The sequence below is a fragment of the Phyllobates terribilis genome, unplaced genomic scaffold (genome assembly GCF_046119375.1).
Source record: "Phyllobates terribilis strain yellow unplaced genomic scaffold, ASM4611937v1 Scaffold_1__5_contigs__length_1240528914, whole genome shotgun sequence".
Classification (NCBI taxonomy): domain Eukaryota; kingdom Metazoa; phylum Chordata; class Amphibia; order Anura; family Dendrobatidae; genus Phyllobates; species Phyllobates terribilis.
In genome coordinates this window covers 660209177-660235795 of record NW_027362761.1, presented here as the reverse complement: position 1 = coordinate 660235795, position 26619 = coordinate 660209177, and the positions used below count along the sequence as shown (strand labels likewise).

The 26619-nt window shown below is 44.4% G+C and overlaps 1 protein-coding gene across 7 annotated transcripts in view; it reads left to right on the top strand.

Annotated features, from left to right (window-relative positions):
- Positions 1-26619, top strand: part of GAK (cyclin G associated kinase) — a 609434-nt gene that overhangs the window by 435452 nt on the left and 147363 nt on the right. For all 7 annotated transcript variants that reach the window (XM_073684854.1, XM_073684861.1, XM_073684827.1 and 4 more), the window contains one exon: positions 20489-20977. In XM_073684854.1, coding sequence (XP_073540955.1) covers positions 20489-20977 — 489 coding nt within the window. The remainder of the gene's footprint in view (positions 1-20488; positions 20978-26619) is intronic.

Here is a 26619-nt window from a genome sequence, read left to right as displayed (position 1 = left end):
CAGACAACCAAGTGAACAACGCTCTCCAGGAGGTAGGCGTATCAATATCCAAATCTACCATAAAGAGAAGACTGCATGAAAGTAAATACAGAGGGTTCACTGCACGGTGCAAGCCACTCATAAGCATCAAGAATAAAAAGCCTAGACTTGACTTTGCTAAAAAACATCTAAAAAAGCCAGCACAGTTCTGGAAGAACATTCTTTGGACAGATGAAACCAAGATCAACCTCTACCAGAATGATGGAAAGAGAAAAGTATGGCGAAGGCGTGGTACAGATCATGATCCAAAGCATACCACATCATCTGTAAAACACGGCGGAGGCAGTGTGATGGCTTGGGCATGCATGGCTGCCAGTGGCACTGGGTCACTAGTGTTTATTGATGATGTGACACAGGACAGAAGCAGCCGAATGAATTCTGATGTATTCAGAGCCATACTGTGTGCTCAGATCCAGCCAAATGCAGCCAAACTGATTGGTCGTCGTTTCATACTACAGATGGACAATGACCCAAAACATAAAGCCAAAGCAACCCAGGAGTTTATTAAAGCAAAGAAGTGGAATATTCTTGAATGGCCTAGTCAGTCACCTGATCTCAACCCAATTGAGCATGCATTTCACTTGTTAAAGACTAAACTTCAGACAGAAAGGCCCACAAACAAACATCAACTGAAAACCACCGCAGTGAAGGCCTGGCAGAGCATCAAAAAGGAGGAAACACAGCGTCTGGTGATGTCCATGAGTTCAAGACTTCAGGCAGTCATTGCCAACAAAGGGTTTTCAACCAAGTACTAGAAATGAACATTTTATTTACAATTATTTAATCTGTCCAATTACTTGTGGTCCCTTTAAAAACAGGGAGGCACATGTTAAGGAGCTGAAACTCCTAAACCCTTCATCCAATTTTAATGTGGATACCCTCAAATGAAAGCTGAAAGTCTGAACTTGAACTGCATCTGAATTGTTTTGTTTAAAATTAATTGTGGTAATGTCTAGAACCAAAATTAGAAAAATGTTGTCTCTGTCCAAATATATATGGACCTAACTGTATGTCTAAGCAGTCTAAAATAAAATTTTGTTGTACCCAGCCAATGTGGTTTTTGAAAAATCACTGAGGATGTTGGGGGTGGGAGGGCTTTTAACCTCTTGTGCTTCCTGTCCCTACACAGGATATGGGATTACTCCTCCTATGGTGCTGTCATGTGGACTCCTGGAAACATCATTACCGGTAAGACTAATTCTGTTTTTTTTTCCACAGATCGATTTGGTCTGTTAAAAAACAACGCAGCTCTGCACTGCCCCATAGTATAATCTTGGTCCGAATGCTATCTGATAAAACATCAGATAGCACTCAGCCATATTATACACTAGTGTGAGCGAGGCCACACTGTGCCATACACATTATCATCTGCTTCCCTCAATAAAAAAAGTAAGAGAAATGGATGAGAAGTGATGAGAATGTGTTTGGCAGATCACATACTTATGCTCACGTGACAACTGGCTGAACCGCCTGGTAAAGCCAAACCCCAACATTACACTCTGTTAGTCAGCAGTGCAGCTTGATGTATACTAAAAATGTGCACTGGGTGGAATTATGTGTGTATAAATTATAATTATTATAATATGCACTGACCTTAGGTCCTCCTGCAACTAGGGACATGCATAGAAGGCATGGGGCCCATAGCAGAAGTCTTAATTCTGGTTCACCTTTCCAAAAGTAAAAATTCTCAGCGGGGTCACAGGGCATAGGAAGGTGCTGTCACAGTACGGCGGATCTCCCAACTTTTAAAGACTGGGAGAGGGACATGTACTGTCATTTTTCCCATATTGAATTCCCATAGTGTTGTCCCCCCTCAAATTGTATACAAAAGATCGCAAAGAAAAGATACACTCCTGTTCAAAAAAAGCGATTTGCATGTGGGCTGCTTTTATTTGTGTGCCAGGTCTGATTTTCAGTCCCAGACCGGCCCTGCTCCACGTACTAACTTCTGGGCCTCCGAATTGGACACATGACCTGAGCTTACTATTTATTCGTTGTAGGTGCTGGCCTGCCCTGTGGCAAGTGTACTGTTGGAATGTATATTGAGTACAGCAGGAGGTGTAATCACTAGAGATAAGCGTTGTTCGACTCGAACTGTTCGCCAATCTCAAATTCGAGCTGTTTTGGGCGGTGTTCGAGCCGTTCGGCGAACACGAACAATTTGAGAAAAATTCGACTGTTCGAGGTTATGTTCGATAACTGTTCGTGCACCAAAATCATAACTGTATTTTTTCTCAGTAATGATGAAAATTAATGTTAATACGCAGTTTGAGTGTACAGCGGAGTGGGGGGAGGGGCAGGGGATGGATCTCTGCAGGAATAATGAAGATCTCCATTTTTTTTTCCTCTTTCCCGCATTTACAGTGGGGAGGTGCAATCTGTCAGCCTATCAGCAGCGCACACACGGAGCGAAGTGCTTTTTTTCACACAAGCAAGGGCATGTGTCATTGGCAGTGTATGTCACATGTCCTTGCCCTATAAGACCAAGCCATTTTCCCCGTCGCCATCACTTTCTCACTGCTGCAGCTGCGTGTTAGACGGCACCGCTGTTGCTGTGTGCGCTATACCTTGTTAATTTCAAGCCAATTTTCGCACAAATCTACAGATAGCTTGGGAGTAGGGAATAGTTGTGATTGCAGTCCTTTTAAGGACTAGGTTACAGCATTTCCTACGACTTTTATCAGGCAGGTCTGTGCTCTTAAATAGATAGGTTGTGGGAGTAAAGACTAATTGTAATTGCAGTCCTTTTCAGGACTAAGTTACATCAGTTCCTATCAGTTTTTGCCAGGCAGGTCTGTGCCAGTGCTGTGCAAGTTGTTTTCACAGCATTTGGCTGAATCTAGCAAAGCTAATCCTTTTTGGCCTATTGCAGAGTGTGTTAGTCAGTGGAGTAGCCTATCTGTGTTGCAAGCTACACCACCTGTGTATAGAATACCAATTTTTTTACTGCACCTAGTGAATTAAAATCTTTTGGGCATAGCATCATTCTATTAGTCCATCTATACTGACCTCCATCAGGTTGCAAATTGAATATAATTTTTTTCTGCATCTAGCTCTGAAAAAATATTTGGGCTTCTAGCAGTGTGTGGGACTTGTTCTATTAGTCCATCTATACTGACCTCCATCAGGTTGCAAACTGAATATAATTTTTTTCTGCATCTAGCTCTGAAAAAATATTTGGGCTTCTAGCAGTGTGTGGGACTTGTTCTATTAGTCCATCTATACTGACCTCCATCAGGTTGCAAATTAAAAATAATTTTTATCTGCATCTACCTCTGAAAAAATATTTGGCCTTCTAGCTGTGTGTGGGACTTGTTCTATTAGTCCATCAATACTGACCTCCATCAGGTTGCAAACTGAATATAATTTTTTTCTGCATCTAGCTCTGAAAAAATATTGGGCTTCTAGCTGTGTGTGGGACTTGTTCTATTAGTCCATCTATACTGACCTCCATCAGGTTGCAAATTAAAAATAATTTTTATCTGCATCTAGCTCTGAAAAAATATTTGGCCTTCTAGCAGTGTGTGGGACTTGTTCTATTAATCCATCTATACTGACCTCCATCAGGTTGCAAATTAAAAATAATTTTTATCTGCATCTAGCTCTGAAAAAATATTTGGCCTTCTAGCAGTGTGTGGGACTTTCTCTATTAGTCCATCTATACTGACCTCCATCAGGTTGCAAATTAAAAATAATTTTTTGTCTGCATCTAGCTCTGAAAAAATATTGGGCTTCTAGCTGTGTGTGGGACTTGTTCTATTAGTCCATCTATACTGACCTCCATCAAGTTGCAAATTAAAAATAATTTTTATCTGCATCTAGCTCTGAAAAAATATTTGGCCTTCTAGCAGTGTGTGGGACTTTCTCTATTAGTCCATCTATACTGACCTCCATCAGGTTGCAAACTGAATACAATTTTTTTCTGCATCTACCTCTGAAAAAATATTTGGGCTTCTAGCTGTGTGTGGGACTTGTACTATTAGTCCATCTATACTGACCTCCATCAGGTTGCAAATTAAAAATAATTTTTTTCTGCATCTAAGGCTGTGTGCCCACGTAGCGTTTTCCAAGCGTTTATGCTGCGGAATTTCCGCAGCGGAAACGCTTGTAAAACGCTAGGTAATTCGCACCCCATGGTCCCCAAGGGGATTCCGCATGTTCTATGCACATGCTGCGGATTTTTCCGCAGCGTTTATGCTGCGTACAAAAATCCGCAGCATGTCATTTAATTTTGCGGAAGTGCAGCGGAACTCCCGCCATTGACTTGCATTGAGACGCATAGAAACCGTGACTGTACATTTTTACAAGCGGCTTCTATGCGTCTCTATGTGCGGATGGTACCCAGTTCTGGAGGAGAGGAGACTCTCATCCAGACCTGGGTACCATTGTACCTGTAAAAAAAGAATAAAATAACAAAGTTTATACTCACCTGTCCGGCGTCTTCTCTCTGAATGCCAGCAGCGCTGAAGGACCTTCGGTGACGTCACAGTCATGTGACCGCAGGCCCTTCACCGCTCTGTCTCGCGATATGCCGGGAACCAGCCAGGAAGCAGCGCTGCAGCCACGCCGGGGCCTCGGGGGTGAGTATAGCTTTATTTGTTTTAATTTTTACGGTTCACACTGTATAAATCCATGCTGTTTGCATGGATTTATATAGTATGACCTAGTTGTCAAGCACTTTCCAAGTGATGCTATCGCCTGGAAAGCGCTTGTCAATCTGCATGCGGAAACGCATGTGAACCCGCATGTGGATCCGCATGTATTCTGCAGGAAAAACGCATGCACAATCTGCATGCGTTTTTTTCTGCCAGGGAGATGCAGAAATGCTGCAGAAATTTTCTGCTTCATTTCTGCATCGTGGGCACATAGCCTAACCCAGCCAATAGTTTTGGCCTAATACCACAGTTTGGCCACTCAGCTCTGCTCGGTTCCCATCCATTGTTTTTTGTGCAAACAATTCCAGAGTTGTGAATTAGTTAACCACCAAAATGAGTGTAAAAAGGCCTGCTGCTGGTGGAAAGGGGAATAGGCGTGTTGGGAAGGGGAAAAAAGGTTGTGTCCGTGGGGTAGGTGTTAAAGCAACAGTAACATCTGCAGAAGAAAGACCATCTTCCAGCCAAACTAAAATGTCTACTTCTTTTAGCGGACAATGTGATAAGATCCCTTTCTTACGGCCACGCCAATCGCTACAAATTCCAGATGAGGCACAAAAACAGCAGGTGCTTCAACGGATATCAAGTGCTCCTTTAAGTGGGCTCTCCTCCACATCAACTTCAACATCACAAATACTCCAGTCCTCAAAGGTGTCACCCCAATCGCACTTGCTTCCTCACAGCTCCCAAATCTCCAGCTGCCCGTCTGAGTATGAGGTAGAACAGATGGTTGAGTCTGCAGAGCTGTTTACTCATACTATAGCCTGGGAATCAGAGGTAGACTCCAGCGCTTCTGTGAATCCAGACGAGGAAATGATCTGCACTGATGCCCAGAATCTTTATGAGTCGGATCCAGGACCAGACGCAGAAGGTTCTGACCATAATGTAGACCCTCATTCCCAAACTGTAACTCCTGTTGGTGGAGACAATGAGGAAGACGATGATGAGACTCAAATACCTGATTGGAGCGACAACTTTAGTTTTTTGTCAGGGCAGGAACAGGTTGGCTCTGAGGACGACGGGTGTGATAACGCACAGGGTGATGATGATGAGGTTGGAGATCCCACTTACTGTCAACCCACAGTCAGCCAAGAGATGAGGTCAGCAGAGGAGGTGGAGGAAGATGCTAGTGACGACGAGGTCAGGTTGCGCCTTCCTGGACAGAGACGTAGTACTGGAAGCACGTCAACAACTGCATCCTCAAACACAACTCTGCCTCTCACCACAAGTCGTGGTGGCTCTTCAGGTCGCATGGGTGCTAAGCCTTGCATAGCCTGGGCATTTTTTCAGATCGATAAAGATGACCCAACTCGTGTTATCTGTAACATTTGTCAGCAAAAGCTAAGTAGAGGCCAAAAAATACATGGTTTGAGTACTTCATGCATGAACCGGCACATGGACATGAAGCATAAGTTGCAGTGGGAAGCTCACTGTGCTACAATGCGGCCTAGCCGGCCGGGCCAACCACCGTCTGCCATATCTTGTGCATCCGCGGCCTCTTCATCCTCTGTGACTGGGGGGACAGCAGTCACACCTGTTTTGGGGCGCAGACCTGCCACCTCTTTACCCGCAACAGCCAGCGTGATTGGCAGGTCATCATTTTCTTTGGAGGTGGTAACACCAGCTGGTGTTGAGCGCTGTCCGACATCGATAGCACCACCTTTGGATCAAGGCAACCTAACATGTCCGCCTGCATCTTCCTCACAGACCGGCAGTTTGCCGGGGACACCCTTATCAACCCCGTCTAAGCACAATAGCCAGCCCTCGGTCCCTCAGATGTGGACAAGTAAAAGACCATTTCCTCCTAGCCATGAGAAAGCTAAGAGGTTGAATTTCACCATCTGCAAGCTCTTGGCTACAGAAATGCTGCCTTTCCGCCTGGTGGACACAGAGGATTTTCGAGACCTTATGTCCATCGCAGTGCCCCAGTACCAGATGCCCAGTCGGCACTACTTCTCAAAGAAAGGTGTGCCTGCGCTCCACCAGCATGTCGCACACAACATCACCGCTTCTTTGAGAAACTCTGTGTGTGACAGGGTGCATTTCACCACAGACACTTGGACGAGTAGGCATGGACAGGGGCGTTACATGTCGCTGACTGGGCACTGGGTAACTATGGTGACAGCAGGACAAGGGGCTGCTGTCCAAGTCTTGCCGTCCCCACGAGTTGTGCGTCAATCCTCTTTATGTCAAAGTTCCTCCACTGCTTCTGCCTCCTCAACCTCCTCTCGGTCCTCCACCTGCACCCAAAGCCTGTCTGGTCATGCCACAAGCTTTCTAACTGCGCAGAAGGGAACCTGCACACCTCCTTACTATGCTGGCAGCAGGGCTCAACGTCATCAGGCGGTTTTTACTTTGAAATGTCTGGGAAATGTGAGTCACACAGCTGAGGAGTTGTGGTCAGCTCTGGAGAACCAATTTCATGAATGGTTGTCTCCACTGGACCTGAAACCAGGGAAGGCCATGTGCGACAATGCTGCAAACCTGGGTGCGGCCCTTCGCCGGTGCAATGTCACACACGTGCCTTGCATGGCTCACGTGTTGAACCTGGTTGTCCAGCAATTTTTAGCCCACTATCCCAGACTAGATGGCCTTCTGCAGAGGGCACGGTCGCTGTGTGCTCACTTCCGCCGTTCGCATCCCGCAGCTCAGCGACTTACATCTCTACAGAAGTCGTTGGGCCTGCCACTTCACCGGCTAAAATGCGATGTGCCTACCCGGTGGAATTCAACTCTGCACATGTTGCAGCGACTGTGGCAGCACCGACAAGCCCTGGTGCAATACGTTCTGACGTATAGCCTGGGCCAACGAGATCCAGAGGTGGGGAAAATCACGCTGGAGGAGTGGTCTCAGATCAGGGACCTATGCACCCTTCTGCACAGTTTTGAAATGGCGACGAAGATGTTTAGTGCTGACGATGCCATTATCAGCATGACTATTCCGGTGATTTACATGCTGGAGCACATGTTAAACAGAATTCGGAGTCAGGTGGTGGCACAAGAGGAGGTGGAGGAAGTAGAGGAGGAGGAGTTGTATGCGGAAGGGCTAACATCTGCAAGGTCCAGACGGTCGGCAGCACCAAGGCGGCAGGCATGTGAGGGTGGGGGAGATGGTTTTACCAGGGAGCATGGTAGCAGCCAAACTAGTGAGGAAGGTGCAGGAGCCCAGGAAGAAGTGGAGGACGAACTGATGGAAGACTCATCAGATGAGGGAGACCTTGATCACATTTCTGTTGTGCGAGGTTGGGGGGAGAGGACAGAGGAAGGAAGCATGATTGTTACCTCGCCACCAACACAACAGGGACTTGGTGCTCCTGGATGCGCAACACACATGAGTGCCTTCTTGCTGCACTACCTGCAACATGACCCTCGAATTGTGAGAATTAGAAATAATCCTGACTACTGGGTTGCCACACTGTTAGATCCCCGGTACAAAAGTAAATTTGCAGAAATTATTCCTGCCATAGAAAGGGATGCACGCATGCAGGAGTATCAGCAGAGACTGTTGCAGAATCTTACATGTGCTTTTCCACAAAACACCAGTGGTGCACGTAGTGAATCTCACAGTTCCAACTTGCCAACCGTGGGACCGTCAAGTGTTCAGCACTCAAACCGTAACAGAACCACAGTATCTGCTGGTAACATCAATTTTGCGGAATCATTTCACCACTTTTTTAGCCCATCCTTTGCAAGGCCACAGGAGACAAGAAGTCTGACACATAGTCAACGCCTAGAGACGATGGTACAGGAGTATCTCCAAGTAAACATTGAAGCCATGACTGTGTCACTGGACCCTTGCTCTTTTTGGGCTTCCAATCTGGATAAATGGCCGGAGCTAGCCACTTACGCCTTGGAGATCTTGTCATGCCCCGCAGCCAGCGTTCTGTCTGAACGTGTGTTCAGCGCTGCTGGTGGTGTGCTGACAGATAAGCGCACGCGGCTCTCCACTGATAATGTAGACTGACTCACTTTCATAAAGATGAACAAATCATGGATCCGAAACAACTTTTCTACCCCTGTGTCATCCTGGGGAGAGTAAAAGCTTGATGATTGGTTAAAATCACCCTACCAACCGTTTTAAGCTTTCAAATTACTAATCATGTTTATCTGTATCTTGGCTGGAAAATAATTTGGGCTTTGTAGCAGTGTGCAGCACTGATCCTATTAGGCCATCTATACTAAGCTCCACCAGATTTAAAATTACTAATCATGTTTATCTGTATCTTGACTGGAAAATAATTTGGGCTTTGTAGCAGTGTGCAGCACTGATCCTATTAGGCCATCTATACTAAGCTCTACCAGATTTAAAATTAATAATAATTTTTAGCTGCATCTAGCCCGGAAAATAATTTTGGGGCTCCGAGATGCGCAAGACACATAAGTGCCTTCTTGCTGCACTACCTGCAACATGACCCTCATATTGTCAGAATTCGAAGTAATCATGACTACTGGGTTGCCACACTCTTAGATCCCCCAAACTTTTCGATCAACCTTTTCATTTTAATAAAGACCAAAAAAATGGTCATTTTTGAAATTATAAGCATTAGCAGGTTATTAGAAACTGAAATCAAACCGTTTTGAACTCAAAACTTTATTCTAGGTGATGTTACATTTTCACATAGGACCCCTTGTTCGAAAGGAGCTTCTGAACTCTCTCGTCCATTGAATTTGTCAGGTTTTGGATGGTTTCTGCTTCAATTGTTTTGCATGAGGACAGAATACCCTCCCAGAGCTGTTGCTTAGATGTGAACTGCCTCCCGCCATCATAGACACTCCTTTTGATGATGCTCCAGAGGTTCTGAATGGGGTAGAGGTCAGGGGAGCATGGGGGTCACACCATAAGTTTGTCCCCTTTTATGCCCATATCAGCCAGAGATGCAGATGTTTTATGTGCAGCATGAGATGGTGCATTATCATGCAAAAAAATGATCTTGCTGTGAAATACACAGTTCTTCTTCTTGAACCATGGCAGGAAGTGCTGTTTGAGAAAATCCACATACATTATGGAGTTCATCTTTAGCGCCTTCAGGGATCCTAAAGGGGCCGACAATCTCTCTCCCCATGATTCCAGCCCAAAACATTACTCCACCTCCTCCTTGTTGGCGCTGTAGCCGTGTTTGCGTGGGGTGTCCATCAACCAGCCATCCTCCACTCCATCCATCTGGACCATCGAGCGCTGCACGGCACTCATCCGTGAACAAAACAGTTTTGAAATCAGTCTTCATGTAATGTTTGGCCCACTGGAGCCGTTTCTGCTTGTGTGAAGTGGATAGAGGAGGTCGACAGGATGGCGTATGCACAGCTGCAAACCTCTGAAGGACCCTGCATCTTGTTGTTCGGGGGACGTTGGAGGCACCAGCAGCTTCAAAAACTTGTCTGCTGCTATGACAAGGCTTTTTTGCCGCTGCTCTTTTAACCTGACGTAATTGCCTGTAGGAAAGAGTCCTCAATTTGCCCTTGTCAGCACGCACACGTGTGTACTGTGAATCAGCTACATACTTCTTGATTGCCAAGACACTTCATCCTGATCATCGCACAATGTTGATTGTAGTCATGCCTTGACCTAAACACTCTACAATTTGTTGCTTCTCAGCAGCCGACACATCCTTTTTCTTTCCCATTTTGGCAGAAAATGTAGGCTGCTTAATAATGTGAGACAGCCTTCTTAAGTAGTCTTGCCTTTCATTGGACACACCTGCCAAACTAATTAGCACAGGTGTCTGCAATTGCTTACAGTGATATAAAGAGCCCTGACACACATCACCATCTATGAGTTTAACTGACAAACAAACAAATTCTTCCCTTATCACTCCTAAACACTTTTTGCATAATAATTTGGAACACAGTGTACATGTGCTTTTCCACAAAACACCAGTGGTTCACGTAGTGAATCTTACAGTTCTAACTTGCCAACCGTGGTCTGTATGGAGTTGTTCAATAAAGGGCCCAAAATTAAGATAACATAGATGGGAGAGGTCTCTATGAATAGGAATTCCTAAGTATTTGATACCCTGTGAGGGCCAGGCAAAGGGAAAGTTGGACTGGATGGAATCCTATATGGATTTGGGGAGGGAGACATCGAGGGCCTCAGACTTCGCTGCATTGATTTTAAAATTTGACCATGTAACAAAGTGATCTATTTCAGCCATAACAGCATGGATGGATATATGTGATTGAGTGATATATACTAGGACATCATCAGCAAATAGAGAGCACTTGTACTCAGTGCCTCCCACCCCAATCCACCTAATATTGGGGTTATGGCGAATTGATGAAAGCAGGTGCTCCGTCACTAGGATGTATAAGAGAGGGGACAGAGGACATCCCTGCCTTGTCCCATTGGTGATTGTGAAAGGTGATGAAAATGTTCTGATGCACCCCCTGGGCCTTGGGACACCCGGAGCCGGACCCTTTTTGGTGGATGCTGGTGGTTGTAGTCTTCGTGGCAGCGACCCGGTTCCGTGGCTCAGGGTGGTCAAACCAGTGGCGGAACTATTTATGTGGTTTTGATGTTTAAATGTCCGACTACGCCACCCGTGGATTGCGGTCAGAGTGAACCGCCGCTGCAGGGCAGACCGCTGAGGCTGGTGGTGTGGGTGCAGCAGAGCGTAGCATAACTCCCCACGGGAGGAGTATAGCCTCAGGGCAGTGTATGCGGAGGATGGGGGGTGATGGTGCAGGGCAGCAGCAGTAACGACACGGAGTCAGTGATGCAGTCCAGGGCCTTTACTCACAGTTCTTATTATCCAGACCACGTCTGCAGGTAACTGCTGCCCACGTCGTACTGTGCTCACCAGGTGAGGGGCTCAGACAACTCCCAGATAACTTTGGAGCGCTTCACAGGACCCCCTTTGTGTGTCCTTTGTCTGGCCTTTCTTACCAACCCTTCTGTCCGGCTGCCTCGGGCCTCCTCTTGGTAAACTTGGCGCCAGTTTCCCTGACCCTATGTGGTGCCTTCCTAGCGGGTGTAGCGAGGGGCTGCGCCACATAAAATGTCACAGCCTCCGGTTTCTAGCTGAGGGTCATTTCCTGCCTCCACTATTTTCGGGGACCGGTCTCCCCCTTTGGCCTGACCCCTCCACGCAGGTGGATTCGGGCGTGCGGTGGCAACTCGCCTGTCCGCACCCCTGGGATCCCTTCATTCCTCGTTCCTGGAGCCTTCTCCGCTCCTCTTCCTTCCTTCTCCCTCTTCCAGGCCTGGGCCTCTGTTACTAGGCCCGCCTCCGGAGCAGAGCTCATGCAGAGCCCCTGCTCCCTGCCACTTCTGCTCAGACTTCTCTGCACTGAACTAAGATGGTGCCCACCTTTTATACTCCCTTCTCAATGCACCCAGGAACTGCTTCCTCCCTGCTCCTGCACTACAGGGTTCCCCTTCCTCAGTGTTCCCTCCCCCCACTCCAGCCAGGGACAGGGACTGTCGTGCCCATCTCAGAGGCATATTGGTCGCCCTGCCCCACGGCAATGTGGTGTAATGCATGCAGGTGTCCTGATCCACACTCCATCCTTACCTGAGAGTGAGATATCACACCTCTGGGTGAGGTGCAATACCTCTGTAGCAACTGAGCCCTCAGGGTGCTACAGTTCCATTTATCTTCAGCCTAGGTGACGTATTGTGATACAGGGCCGTGATTTTGGCTATAAAAGGGTCCCCTAGACCCCTACCCCAAGCTTTTTAAGAGAATCATATATGGCGTGCCAGGAGACTCTATGGAATGCTTTCTCAGCATCCAACGAGAGTATCTAATTACAAATTTTTAACTGCATCTAGCCCAGGAAATACTTTGTGCCTAGTAGCAGTGTCTGCTAGTCAGCGGATTATCCCGGCTGTTAAGCAAGCTACACCACCTGTAGTTTGGACACTTAATTTTTTCAAAGGAAATGCTTCGGGACCACGGGATACTCAGTGAAGAGCATCAGGAGGCACCCCAAGGCATAGGGGCTGGGACTGGCAGTAGGATGCCTTGCGGTGGACAGCCGAGCTCGATCCTTATAAAAGCTTTTTAACTGCAGCAGCTTTAGTGGACGCTACTGGAGCTGGAATTACGCGGCTGCTGGCATGAGACTTGCCCTCCAATAGATCCTTGTAAATGGATTTAAAGTGTATTCATTCAAATTAGAGAGACAATTTAAATTAAAAAGCTTAGAGCTGCCTCCACCACAGGGGGGCTCGCTCGACCCACCAGCGGACAGGCACCAGTATTGGGAGAGGGGGACTGGCCGTCAGGGTTCGCCGCGGCTCTGGCACAAACCCGGCGACACGGAGGTGGCACTGGCAGGAGCGGACTGAACGTGTCGGCTTCGCACTTTTTTGGTTTTAGAAGGGCATGACATGCCTATATCTGTGTCTCCCCCTCCTTTTACTCCTCCACCTCTTTTCTTTTCGCATGACTATATGTACTTGTCACTTTTCCATGTGTTAGTTGTGTCTTCTGAGCAGTTTGTCAGCTTTTGGACACCTTTGAAGGTGTTTTCTATGTGTTTCTATGTGTTTTTGTTTGCCTGCCATTGGTTTTAACGGTGTTCGAAGGTGTTCGACGAACAGTTCGACGAACAGTTCGGCGAACACACGGGTGTTCGACGAACCGAACCGAACTCGAACACTACGGGGGTGGCTCAACACTAGTAATCACAGACCGGCTCACTGCCTGTACACAGCCAACGTGGGGAAGCTCATTCATTAAAATGATTCATGCCAGGATACCATAGGACTTGTCCGTACCCTTGGCTGACTAGACAACTATACCAGCCGCAGCCAGCCATTGTTATACTCTATTTGCCATTCGTTTAATTTTGGGACCTCTCCAAATAAAAAAGCAAAAAACGAAACTAAAAATGAAATAAACCCCACAAAAACAGTGTTGGATACCTCCTTCCCTGCTTCGTCCATCACACCACCACGTCCACCTCCACTTACCCCACCCCCTTCTTCACTTGGACCTCCACCTCCTGGTACTTGATTTTTTTTCTTTTAATTCTAATTTTTTAACCCCTTAAGGACCGAGCCACTTTGTACGTTAATGACCGGCCATCATTTTTCAAATCTAACCAGTGTCCCTTTGAGATAACTCTGGAAGCTTCAATGTATCCTGATGATTCTGAGATTTTCTCGTGACATATTGTACTACATTATATTGGTAAAATTTGTTTAATATGGCTTGCGTTTATTTGTGAATTTATCAGAAATTTGGCGAAAATTGTGAAAATTTCACAATTTTCAATCTTTAATTCTTTTCCCCTTTAAACCAGAGCGTTATATCACACAAATACAGTTAATAAATAACATTTCCCACATGTCTACTTTACATCAGCACAATTTTAGAAACAATTTTTTTTGTTAGGATGTTAGAAGGGTTAAAAGTTGTCCACGGATTTCTCATTTTTCCAGCAAGATTTACCAAACAATTTTTTGGGGATCTCATCACATTTGAAGTGACTTTAGGGGGCCTGTATGACAGAAAATATCCAAAATTGACACCATTCTAAAAACTGCGCCCCTCAAGGTGCTCAAAACCACATTCAAGACGTTTATTAACCCTTGAAGTGCTTCAAAGGAATTCATGTAATGTAGATAGAAAAAATGAACAGTTTACTTTTTTTAACAAAACTTTTATTTTAGTCCCAAATATTTCATTTTCACAAGGGTAACAGGAGAACATGCACCCAAAAATTGCTGTGCAATTTCTCCAGAGTACACTGATAACCCATATGTGGGGGAAAGCTACAGTTTGGATGCAGGGCTTGGAGGGCAATGAGCACTGTTTTTGAGTGCAAGAATGGCTGGAATCGAGAGCCGACACCATGTTGCGTTTGGAGAGTTCCTGATGTGCCTAAACAGTGGAAACTCCCCACAAATGACCCTATTTTGGAAACTAGAACCCTCAAGGAATGTATGTAGATGTTTTGTGAGCACCTTGAACACCCAGAAGTTTATAACATAGAGCCGTGAAAATAAGAAATAAAATTGTTCTTTTGGCCCCATATTTTTTTATTCTAACAAGGGTAACAGGAGAAAATACACCTTACAACTTGTTGAGCAATTTCTCCTGAATATACAGATACCCCTTATGTTGTCAAAAAACACTTTTGAGGCACAGAGAAAAACTCAGAAAGGAAGAAGCGCCATATTGGAGTTCAGATTCTACTGGAATGGTTTGAGGGTGCCATGTCACTTTGGCCGAGCCTCTGAGGTGCCAGAACAGCAGAAACCCCCATCACCCCAGTGATGTCATTTTACAAACTACACCTCACTATGAATTCATCTAGGGGTGTATTAAGCATGGTGACTCTACATGTTCCTCACAGAAATTTATACCATTGGACTATGAAGAAAGAATACTTACTGTTCATTTTTACCTCAAAAACGTTGTTTTAGCCCAAAATTTTTCTTTTGTATAAGGGCTAATAGGAAAAAATTGAGCTCTCAGTTTGTTGTGCAATTTGTCCTGATTTGCGCCAGTAACCTACTTGTAATCGGGAACTACTTTGGGAGGCAGAATGAACAAATCAACAGCAGGTTTTAATTATCTTTTTTGCCATTCCGTCTGCGGGTCAGTATGATTACAGCGATACCAGATTTATATTGGCAATGTTTGACTGCTATGACACACTAAAAGACTCCTTATATTTTGTAAAAACTGTTTTTTGCATTGCCAGATTATGAAAGAGATAATTTTACTATATTTCTGTCGGGAGTCATGTAAGGGCTTGTTTTTTTGCGGGACGAGTTGACTTTTTCAGGTACATGTTTGATCGCTTTCTATTCCGATTTTTGGGAGGCAGAATTAACAAAAACTAACAATTCAGGAATTGTTTTTTGGATTTTTTTTAATGCAGTTTTGCATGTGGTAAAATTGATAAGGCAGCTAGCTTTATTCTTTGGGTCAGTACGATTACAGCGATACCTCATTTATGTCATTATTTTGTGTTTTGACACTTTTACACAATAAAAACTTTTTCTTTTTTATAGAGAAAAATAATAATTTTTGCATCTCCGTATTCTGAGAGCCAAACTTTTATTTTATCGCTGATGGAGCTGTATGGCGGCTTGTTTTTTGTGGGACAAGATGACGTTTTCAGCTATATAATTTTTATTTCCATTCGTCTTTTTGATCATACCAGCGGTATGATGAAAAACCATGGTTTGCCACATATTTTTTTTATGGCGTTCACTGAAGGGATTAACTAGTGTGACAGTTTATAGATAGGGTCTTTCTGGATGCGGCGATACCAAGTGTGTGCTTGTTTCTGTTTATTTTTTATTTTTTTTACTTAAAAATGTGTATTTACTGGTATAAAATATATATAATGTATATGTATTTACTGGTATAAAATATATAAACATTATATATACATTTCTGACAGAAGCTACTTAGACCATTCTATGAACATGGTCTAACAGGTTTTTTGTAGCTTGGTGACCCGGGGGTCGTCATGACAAAGATAGGGCACCTGCAATCTAAGACCTCCTGAATGTTGCAATCGCTGTCGATTTAGGGGGTTAAATAGCCAGGGGTTAGCTTGGCTGTTAGCTGTGCTGAGCATTTGCGGTGATCAGTCAGTCAGATTGGCTGACCTTTCAGTGTCCTGAGCGCAGGGACTGCTGCCATGAGTCCCCGCGCCTCTTTCTGTGCCACTCGGCTGTCAGTACGAAACTGTCACTGCATATTTACACTCAGTGACAGTTTAAATGCATGACGGATATAGCATGTCATGGTGCGGGAACTGACACCCGCTCATGATAGGCTATGTCCATCGTTGGCTAAGAGAATAGGCCAGTTCTCTAAAAACAAACACAAAACCAGAGTTTGATACCTCTTCCCCTGCCTCGTCCACCTCCGCCTCCTGGTTCAAGATTATTTTGTTTTATTTTTTATTTCATTATTTTAAGTCATTTCCCTATCCACATTTGTTTGCAGGGCAATTGTCCTGCTCTTACCCCCATTTTGCTTTCTTTTGAAGCCCCCTAGCCCTTACTGTGACCATTTTAAAGCACCAAAGTTCGAGTCCCCATTGCCTTCTATTGGGTTCAGAGCCAAGTTTGAATGCTGAACCGAATTTTGAACAACAGTTAATACGAACCTGAACATCCCTGGGTCCACTCATCCCTAATGCGGACATCCCCCTATATACCATATGAGCTTGCACACAACCCCCCTATATGCCGTATGAGCCTACACACAGCTCCCTACATACATTTTCAGCCTCCACCTAGCTCCCTGTATACAGTGTGAGCCCCCACATAGCTTGCTGTATATAGTGGCTTGCAAAATTATTCACCCTCGGCATCCATCTTCCCCTAGACTCGGACTATTTTTCCTGTCTCTGCTGTCGAAAAACATCCTCACATCATGATGCTGCCAACACCATGTTACACTGTGGGAATGGTGTTCTTGGGGGATGAGCTTGTTTTGTTTTGGCGCCAGACATAGCGTTTACCTTTTGTGGCCAAAAACTTCAATTGTGATCTCAACTGACCACAGCACCTTCCTCCATACATTTTGGGAGTCTCCCACATGTCTTTTGGCAAACTCAAAATGAGCCTTGCAATTGTTGTGTGTAAGTAAAAGCTTTTTTTTCTGTCCATTCTTCCTTAAAGGCCAGCTCTGTGGAGTGTACAGATTATCGTGTTTATACGGACAGATACTCCAGTGTCTGCTTGGGAACTCTGCAGCTCCTTCAGGCTTAACTTTTGTTGTCTGTGCTGCCTCTCTGATTAATGCCTTCCTTGCTTGGGCTGAGAAATTTGGTGGGCAACCCTCTCTTGGCAGGTTTGCTGTGGTACCATGTTATTTCCATATGTTGATAATGGATTTGATGGTGCTTCGGAGGATCATCAGAGATTGGGATTTTTTTGATAAGGCAAATCTGTCTTTTACTTCTCAGCAACTTTGTCCCTGACTTGTTTTGAGATTTCCTTGGTCTTCATGGTGTTTGGTTAGTGGTGCCTCTTGCTTAATGGGATTGCAGCCTCTGTGGCCTTTCAGGAAAGCTGTTTATATACTGACAGACCGTGTGACACTTAGATTGCACACAGACGGAGTTCCTACGAAGTATGGAGAGATCTGTAATTTTTATCATAGGTACACTTCAACTGTGAGAGACAGAATCTTAAAAAGAATCCAGACAATCACATTGTATAATTTTTACATAATTCATTTGCATTTTATTGCATGAAATAAGTATTTGATACAATAGAAAAACAGAACTTTAATATTTTGTACAGAAACTTTTGATTTTAATTGCAGAGGTCAGGTGTTTCCTGTAGTTCTTGACCAAGTTTGCGCAAACTGCAGCAGGGATTTTGGCCCAATCCTCCATACAGATCTTCTCCAGATCTTTCCGGTTTCAGGGCCGTCTTTGAACAACATTGAGTTGCAGCTCCCTCCAAAGATTTGGAGACTGGCTAGGCCACTCCAGCACCTTGAACTTCTTCTTACGAAGCTACTCCTTAGTTTCCTTGGCTGTGTGTTTCAGGTCGTTATCTTGCTGGAAGACCCAGTCACGACCCATCTTCAATGCTTTTACTGAGGGAAGGAGGTTGTTGGCCAAAATATCTCAATACTGGACCCCATCCATCCTCCCTTCAATATGGTGCAGTTGTCCTATAAAGCACCCCCAAAGTATGTTGTTTCCTCCACCATGCTTAACGGTTGGGCCAGTGTTCTTGGGGTTGTACTTTATCTTTCTTCTGCCTCCAAACACGGCGAGTGGAGTTGATACCAAAAAGTTCTATTTTGGTCTCTCATGACCTTCTTCCATGCCTCCTCTGGATCATCCAGACGGTCATTGGCGAACTTCAAATGGGTCTGGACATGTGCTGGCGTGAGCCGGTGGACCTTGCGTGCCCTGCAGGATTTTAATCCATGACTGCGTTGTGTGTTACGAACGGTAATGTTTAAGACTGTGGTCCCAGCTCCCTTCAGGTCATTGACCCATGTAGTTCTGGGCTGATTCCTGACCTTCCCAGAATTATCCTTACCCACGAGGCGAGACCTTGCATGGAGCCCCAGACCGTCATCTTGTGTTCCTTCCATTTTCTAATAATTGCACCAACAGTTTGTTGCCTTCTCACCAAGCTGCTTGCATATTGTCCTGTAGCCCATCCCAGCCTTTTGCATGTCTACAATTTTGTCCCTGGTGTCCTTAGACTTCACTTTGGTCCTGGCCAAGGTGGAGAGGTTGGAGAGTGATTTATTGTGTGTGTGGACAGGTGTCTTTTATACAGGTAACAAGTTCAAACAGGTGCATTTAATACAGGTAATGAGTGCAGGATTGGAGGGCTTCTTAACAACAAACAGGTCTGTGAGAGCCAGAATTTTTGCTGGTCGGTAGGTGATCAAATATTTATTTCATGCAATAAAACACAATTTAATTATTTATCATACAATTGTGATTTTCTGGTTTTTCATTTTTAGATTCTGTCTCTCATAGTTAAAGTGTACCTCTCCATTCTTTGTAGGTGGAAAAACTTGCAAAATGGGCAGTGTAACAAATACTTATTTTCCCCACTGTATGCACATGCCAACTTTATTTGATCCCATAAATTTAATTTATGCCTATATTTTTCTCACTTCGCCAACTTAGACTATTTAGTGCTTATGCGTCACACAGAAATCGGATTGCAAAAATAATTAACCATAGATTATAATGTAAAAAAATAGGTTAAAAGCCAAGGGGGTGAATACTTGCGCACGCCACTGTACAGAATGAGCCCCTACATGGCCGCATTTACAGTGTGAGCCCCCACATAGTACCCTGTATACGGTTTGAGCCCCCACTTAGTACCCAATATACAGCGTGAGCCCCCACATAGTCTCTAATATACCGTGTGACCCACCCACATAGACTCCAATATACAGCATGAGCTCTCACATAGCCTCTAATGTACAGCTTGAGCTCTGATAGCCTCCAGTATACAACTTGAGCTCTCACATAGCCTCCAATATTTTGCGTGAGCCCCCACATAAGCTCCAATATATGGCATGAGCCCCCACATAGTCCCCCTATATATAGTGTGAGCCCCCAGATAGCCCATCTATATACATGCAAACATCCGTATGGGAAAAAAAAACAAAGAAAACACCACCACATACTCGCCTCGCTACCAGGGCTGTGGAGTCAGTCGGAGTCCATTTTGGTGGAGTCGGTATAAAATGGACGGACTCCAACTCCTAAAATATATAATAAATTGGGTACAGTAGTTCAATGCAGTTTGTGGGAAATATTTTTTCATAAGAATTTGGGAAAGTTATGAAATGTCCTATTCCCGATCTAAGGGTCTAGACTTTTAGCTGAGATGAATCGGTGCTACGGTAAATTTATCACTTATACATGAGCCATGTATGAGGGTGTTATGGAAATTGAGGAGTCGGAGGTTTGGCTTACCGACTCAACAGCCCTGCTCGCTACCATTCCCCTGGCGCTCTGCTCCTGTCTCCGGTCCATTGATATTCCTCCCGGCTGACGCGATGAAGTGATGTTATCGCTTCTCTTGTCTGTCATACTGATTAGGTGAAGCAAGAGCTGGCAGCTCCATCCTTCACCAATGTATTATCCTCTGTCTGCCTCCCAAAGTTGCAGGAAGAGGTGACATTGGTGGCGGGCGAGGGTTTTGGTGTGTCCCATGGGCTACTTTTTCAGCCTTTCGGCTATCTCTGTCCTGCAATTTACCCAGCTCTGCTGTAGTGGAATGCAATGCAGCCTGCAGTTTTCTTGTACAGTGTGTCTGCAATGTGATTGCTTTGTAGTTTGGTTGAATGTTTTATTATATAAATCATAATCTGTGTTTATGATCTTTAGATCAGATGGAAGGAAGAGACATTCACGTCGGAGTCCAGGCATCTTCATCCAGGGAAGACCACAATGAAAGTACAAATGGCTACAAGAGTGAACCTTCTGACGAGGAGTTCTATGACTTGGATCAAGTGCTTAGTGTACTTGAAAGTGAAGAAAGAGGCGCAAACATCGTATCTCCTGATGTATCCGAACCTACAGATCATGTATTTGCATCAAAAAATGATGCAGACACTCCAAAACCTAAAGATGAAGAAGTAGAAGCAGATTTATTAGGACTAAACACGACATCTGCAACTACAGACAGCAATGCTGTACCATCTCAAATAAATAATTCTTCCAGTAATGCAACTTTACTAGACAATCTTTTCTCAAACAAACCTTTCTCGACCGACTGCAGGACTGAGAACTTATTAGGATCTGGGGAGGACTTTTTTTTCAGTGGTGCATCTCAAACCTCTGCAGGATCAGCCTCAACCACACTTTCTGCTTCTGGTAATGTCTAGTTTATTTGTGGAAGTTTGGAGTTGTAATTTTATTTAATTATTGTATTGACCTTAGCTGTATACAACATTAAGAGGAAAATATTATTCTTGACAGACAATAGAGAGGAGACGTCAACTAAATTGACTTGATCAGGAAATGATATATTGCTTAAATCAGCTATTTTTGTTAAATAGTTTTTTTTATAATTTTAATGTTTGTTTTTTTACTTTTTTCCACATCACTGTATATTAAAATGTATGTATAAATATACAGTACAGACCAAAAGTTTGGACACACCTTCTCATTTAAAGATTTTTCTGTATTTTCTTGACTATGAAAATTGTACATTCACACTGAAGTCATCAAAACTATGAATTAACACATGTGGAATTATATACTTAACAAAAAAGTGTGAAACAACTGAAAATATGTCTTATTGAAGCGCCCCGAGGGTTCGGCCGCTACAGGGGTATCGCACCTCTGCCAGAGGTGTGATATTCCACTCCCAGGTAAGGATGGAGTATGGACCAGGGCTCAGTTAGCTGCATACAGCACACACACCCCATTTCCGAGGGACAGCTCATCGGTGCTCCCACTAGACAGAAGTGCAGGCGCGACCGACTATGTCCCTGTCTGGAGTGGGGAGGGGGGTGGAACACCCAGTGCTGTAGGGGCAGATAGGGGTTGGCTCCTGAGCGTAGGAAGGAGCCCATTGGTTGCTGGTCACCTGGGCTCATGGCTAGAGGGAGGTATAAAAGGTGGGCACCATCTTAGATCTGGGTTCTGTCCAGAGAGGAGAAGACAGGGAGTAGAGGCTCTGTAGGAGCTCTACTCCAGGAGGGCCTAGTGAGAGGCCGAGGAGGAGGTGAAGGGGAGCTGTGGTGTCACCTCAGCCCAGCTCCACGAGAAGGGAGGAGAAGGGAGGAGAAGAAGGAACAGGAAAGAAGGAGGAGAGACAGAGAAACAGAAGGGCTCAGGAACAAGAAGGGGGAAGGGACCCTAAGAACCCACGAGAATCCAGGGTGCAGGGTCAGGCAGATTAAGGGTGCCGGATCCCAAGTTGGTGGAGGAGAAACTACCCTCAGCCAAAGACCGGACGTCGTGATCATTTATTGGTGCGACACCTCATCAAACCTGCTAGGAAGGCACCATATAGGACAGCGGAGGACGGGGCCCACGTTTAACCGCACAAGTCTGCGGTAGCTGGACAAAAGTGGGTCACTGGTGAGGCAGGCCAGAGGAAGGATTGAAGGGGGTCCTGAGCCATACTCCTGAGCTGCCTGGGAGTTGACCGAGCCCCTCACCTGGTGGACGCCGCACGGCTTGGGCAGTCATTGCCAACTGAAGTGACTAGGATATTAACCGTGAGTAAAGACCCTGGACTGCAGTACGTTGTCTGTGTGCTTTTTCGCTCCTCCTGCACTACCGGTACTGGGACTCTCACCACCATCACTCCCACCATCCACTACAGTGCCCTGGGGCCGCACTCTTCCCGTGGGGAGTCGCATCATCCCAGCTGCATACATCATCGGCCCCAACAGTCTGCCTTGCAGCGGCGGTTCCTAATAACCGCAATCCACGGGTGGCGTAGTCGGACATGATCTAAAACATCTAAAAGACTGCCACTGGTCTGACCACCCTGAGCCACGGGACCGGGTCGCCACTACTACCCCCATCTTCTCCTTATTGCCCGGTTCCGAGTGCCCCACTCCCCAGGGGGCGAGTCATTATATTCTAGGTTCTTCAAAGAAGCCACCTTTTGCTTTGATGACTGCTTTGCACACTCTTGGCATTCTCTTGATGAGCTTCAAGAGGTAGTCACCGGAAATGGTCTTCCAACAATCTTGAAGGAGTTCCCAGAGATGCTTAGCACTTGTTGGCCCTTTTGCCTTCACTCTGCGGTCCAGCTCACCCCAAACCATCTCGATTGGGTTCAGGTCTGGTGACTGTGGAGGCCAGGTCTTCTGGCGTAGCACCCCATCACTCTCCTTCTTGGTCAAATAGCCCTTACACAGCCTGGAGGTGTGTTTTGGGGTCATTGTCCTGTTGAAAAATAAATGATGGTCCAACTAAACGCAAACCGGATTGAATAGCATGCTGCTGCAAGATGCTGTGGTACCCATGCTGGTTCAGTATGCCTTCAATTTTGAATAAATCCCCAACAGTGTCACCAGCAAAGCACCCCCACACTATCACACCTCCTCCTCCATACTTCACAGTGGGAACCAGGCATGTAGAGTCCCTACGTTCACCTTTTCTGCGTCGCACACAGACATGGTGGTTGGAACTAAAGATCTCAAATTTGGACTCATCAGACCAAAGCACAGATTTCCACTGGTCTAATGTCCATTCCTTGTGTTCTTTAGCCCAAACAAGTCTCTTCTGCTTGTTGCCTGTCCTTAGCAGTGGTTTCCTAACAGCTATTTTACCATGAAGGCCTGCTGCACAAAGTCTCCTCTTAACAGTTGTTGTAGAGATGTGTCTGCTGCTAGAACTCTGTGTGGCATTGACCTGGTCTCTAATCTGAGCTGCTGTTAACCTGCGATTTCTGAGGCTGGTGACTCGGATAAACTTTTCCTCAGAAGCAGAGGTGACTCTTGGTCTTCCTTTCCTGGGGCGGTCCTCATGTGAGCCAGTTTCTTTGTAGCGCTTGATGGTTTTTGCAACTGCACTTGGGGACACATTCAAAGTTTGCCCAATTTTTCAGACTGACCTTCATTTCTTAAAGTAATGATGGCCACTCGTTTTTCTTTACTTAGCTTCTTTTTTCCTGCCATAATACAAATTCTAACAGTCTATTTAGTAGGACTATCAGCTGTGTATCCACCTGACTTCTGCACAACACAACTGATGGTCCCAACCCCATTTATAAGGCAAGAAATCCCACTTATTAAACCTGACAGGGCACACCTGTGAAGTGAAAACCATTTCCGGTGACTACCTCTTGAAGCTCATCAAGAGAATGCCAAGAGTGTGCAAAGCAGTCATCAAAGCAAAAGGTGGCTACTTTGAAGAACCTAGAATATAAGACATATTTTCAGTTGTTTCACACTTTTTTGTTAAGTATATAATTCCACATGTGTTAATTCATAGTTTTGATGCCTTCAGTGTGAATGTACAATTTTCATAGTCATGAAAATACAGAAAAATCTATAATTGAGAAGGTGTCCAAATTTTTGGTCTGTACTGTATGTATGTATGCATGTGTGTGTGTGTGTGTGTATGTATATATATATATATATATATGTGTGTATATATATATATATATATATATATATTTATTTATTTATTAATGCTATCACTATATCTATGTATATTGAAATCTTGTTGTTTTCACACTGAACACCAAGTTTAATATTAGAGTATGTAGGTATTTTCTGTCTGTTTAGATAGCAAACAGCACACATACCCAATGTTAGTTAGTTCTATTTCACAATAACATAGAGTCCGAAAAGTTGCAGAATTATGGACCAGACTAGTGCTTTTAAATAGTGAATGCCTGCTATTGTTATCGCGGACGGGCTACACAGAACAACACCTGAAGTTAGTTGCATACTAGCTCTAATTTTGGTAGCTTAGGCTGTCCAATAACACCTCCTATATAGAGTAGATATTTCCATATCCACTATTTACATTAGATGATCTCACCTCCATTCCCTACTTGCACGCATCACGTCCTTAGCCCAGGTTATTGTTAGAACCCTCCTGTTTGTTTTTTCCATCTTGTGTTTTGCGGTCACGTGACCATCTACCTTTATATTCCAGCTCCGCCCTTTTGGCTGTGCTGGACTTCAGTGTTTGACTGTTTCTCTAGCCAGGTGCTTTGGTGCCTTTCTCTGTCTAGTTCGCTTGGTCCTTCTGGGACCTCTAGTACCTTTTGGTCAGTTTGTCTTTTGTGTTCTGCAACTACTTCTCTGTTTAGGAGATGTCCCATTTTTTTTTGTCCTAGTCCTTAGTTCTTTTAGGGACCCCTCCCTTTATTCTATAGGTCTTCGTTCAGACTAGCGGAGGACTAAGGCAGGTCTGTTCACTAGGAACAGGCAGCCTGCTACATCGTAGGGATTCAGCTTAGTCTTACTGTAGGGACAGCTTTCCCCTATCTTTCCTTAGTTTATGTTGGAGATCATAACGGTTATGTATTCAAACCAAACTGGAAAAAAAGTGTGATCACTGGACGCTGCCCTATAGGGAAGACAATGGTGTATGTTCTCTGGATCTTTATTTATTCAACGCATTTCGAAGCAGGATTAACTTCTTCATCTGGTACCTGTTTGGCTTTAATACATTTCTTCTCACCGTTGTGTGGGTCAGTGATTGAAGCAGCAGCTCTTCATTCTTACAATTAGTAGCAGGTAGAATATACAATTCCTTTTTCGCTGTGTCTTATATTGCGGGTTACAAACTTGCAGCACCTTTTCTATTTTTCTTTAGCCCAGTTATAGAAGCATGCAAAGAAAACACTTCTATACAACCAATAAGATAAAAGACAATCTATTGCTTTTTCTTTTTTAAATACAGATAGTGATGCAGAAAATTAACAACGCAATTTCCATAAAAAGCTGATGTAGCAATGTAATTTCATGATGACACATTTCTGATGGCACATTCCCTTTAATGATTTGACTTACTGATCAGTTTACGGTGTGCTGTGTATATATCCAATACTTCAAATTAGGCACGTTCAATGTACTCAGTTGGTATTGAATAAAGCCAAAACAATGGATATGCAGAAGAACCATAATCCCAAAAGGGAAAGAGCCACTCCCAAAATGAATAAATCCTACAGAATGGAGGAGCAGTAAGCCCCAAAAGTATACTACACTAAATATCAGTCATAGTAGTTTTTTTTTTTTAAAAAGTATAAATTTTATTTCTCGAAAGATAAAAAATCGAATTAATCAAATGGCAAACAATGACACTATAATTCAAGCAGGTTAGTAGATCAATGGTGAGGACACAATTTAGGACGTCACCTCGGGTAATATGTATGAGCAAAAACATTTAAAAATAATTTGTAATCGCACCATATACCAAGGTATGTATAACAGCAATGAAGCCTGATCTAAAGAATGGAAGTGGACAATAATATAGTATTGCCACAAGATGGCACCAAGGTACAGTAACAGTTTTCTCACAATATTGTCCAAACAGAGTCAGGCTATATGTAAATGCAGGTTACCCAACCAAGGTAATGAAGAATTAACCTCAAACATGATAAAGTGCAGTGCAGTTCTTGCCCATGTGGTGAGTGACCCAGGCCTGGTGTACGTCCATTCAGGGAGGCTAAGGGGGGGTGATTTTCATATAGCTTGACTGTTTAGACAATATTGTGAGAATACGGTTCCTGTACCTTGGTGCCATCTTGTTGCTATACCATATTATTGTTCAATTCCATTTCTTTATATCCGGGTTTATTGCTGTTATACAAACCTTGTCTTATAACCTTGGTATATGGTGTGATTAAGAATTATCCTTACATGTTTTTGCTCATACATATTACCCATGGTGATGTCCTAGATTGTGTCCTCACCATTGATCTATTAACCTGTTTGTATTGTAGTGTCAATATACTCCGATGTCTGCCTTAATTTGAACAGACTAGTTTTGGAGTTTTTTTTTTTAATTCATTTTGTTCTTCTTGTGATCAGCAG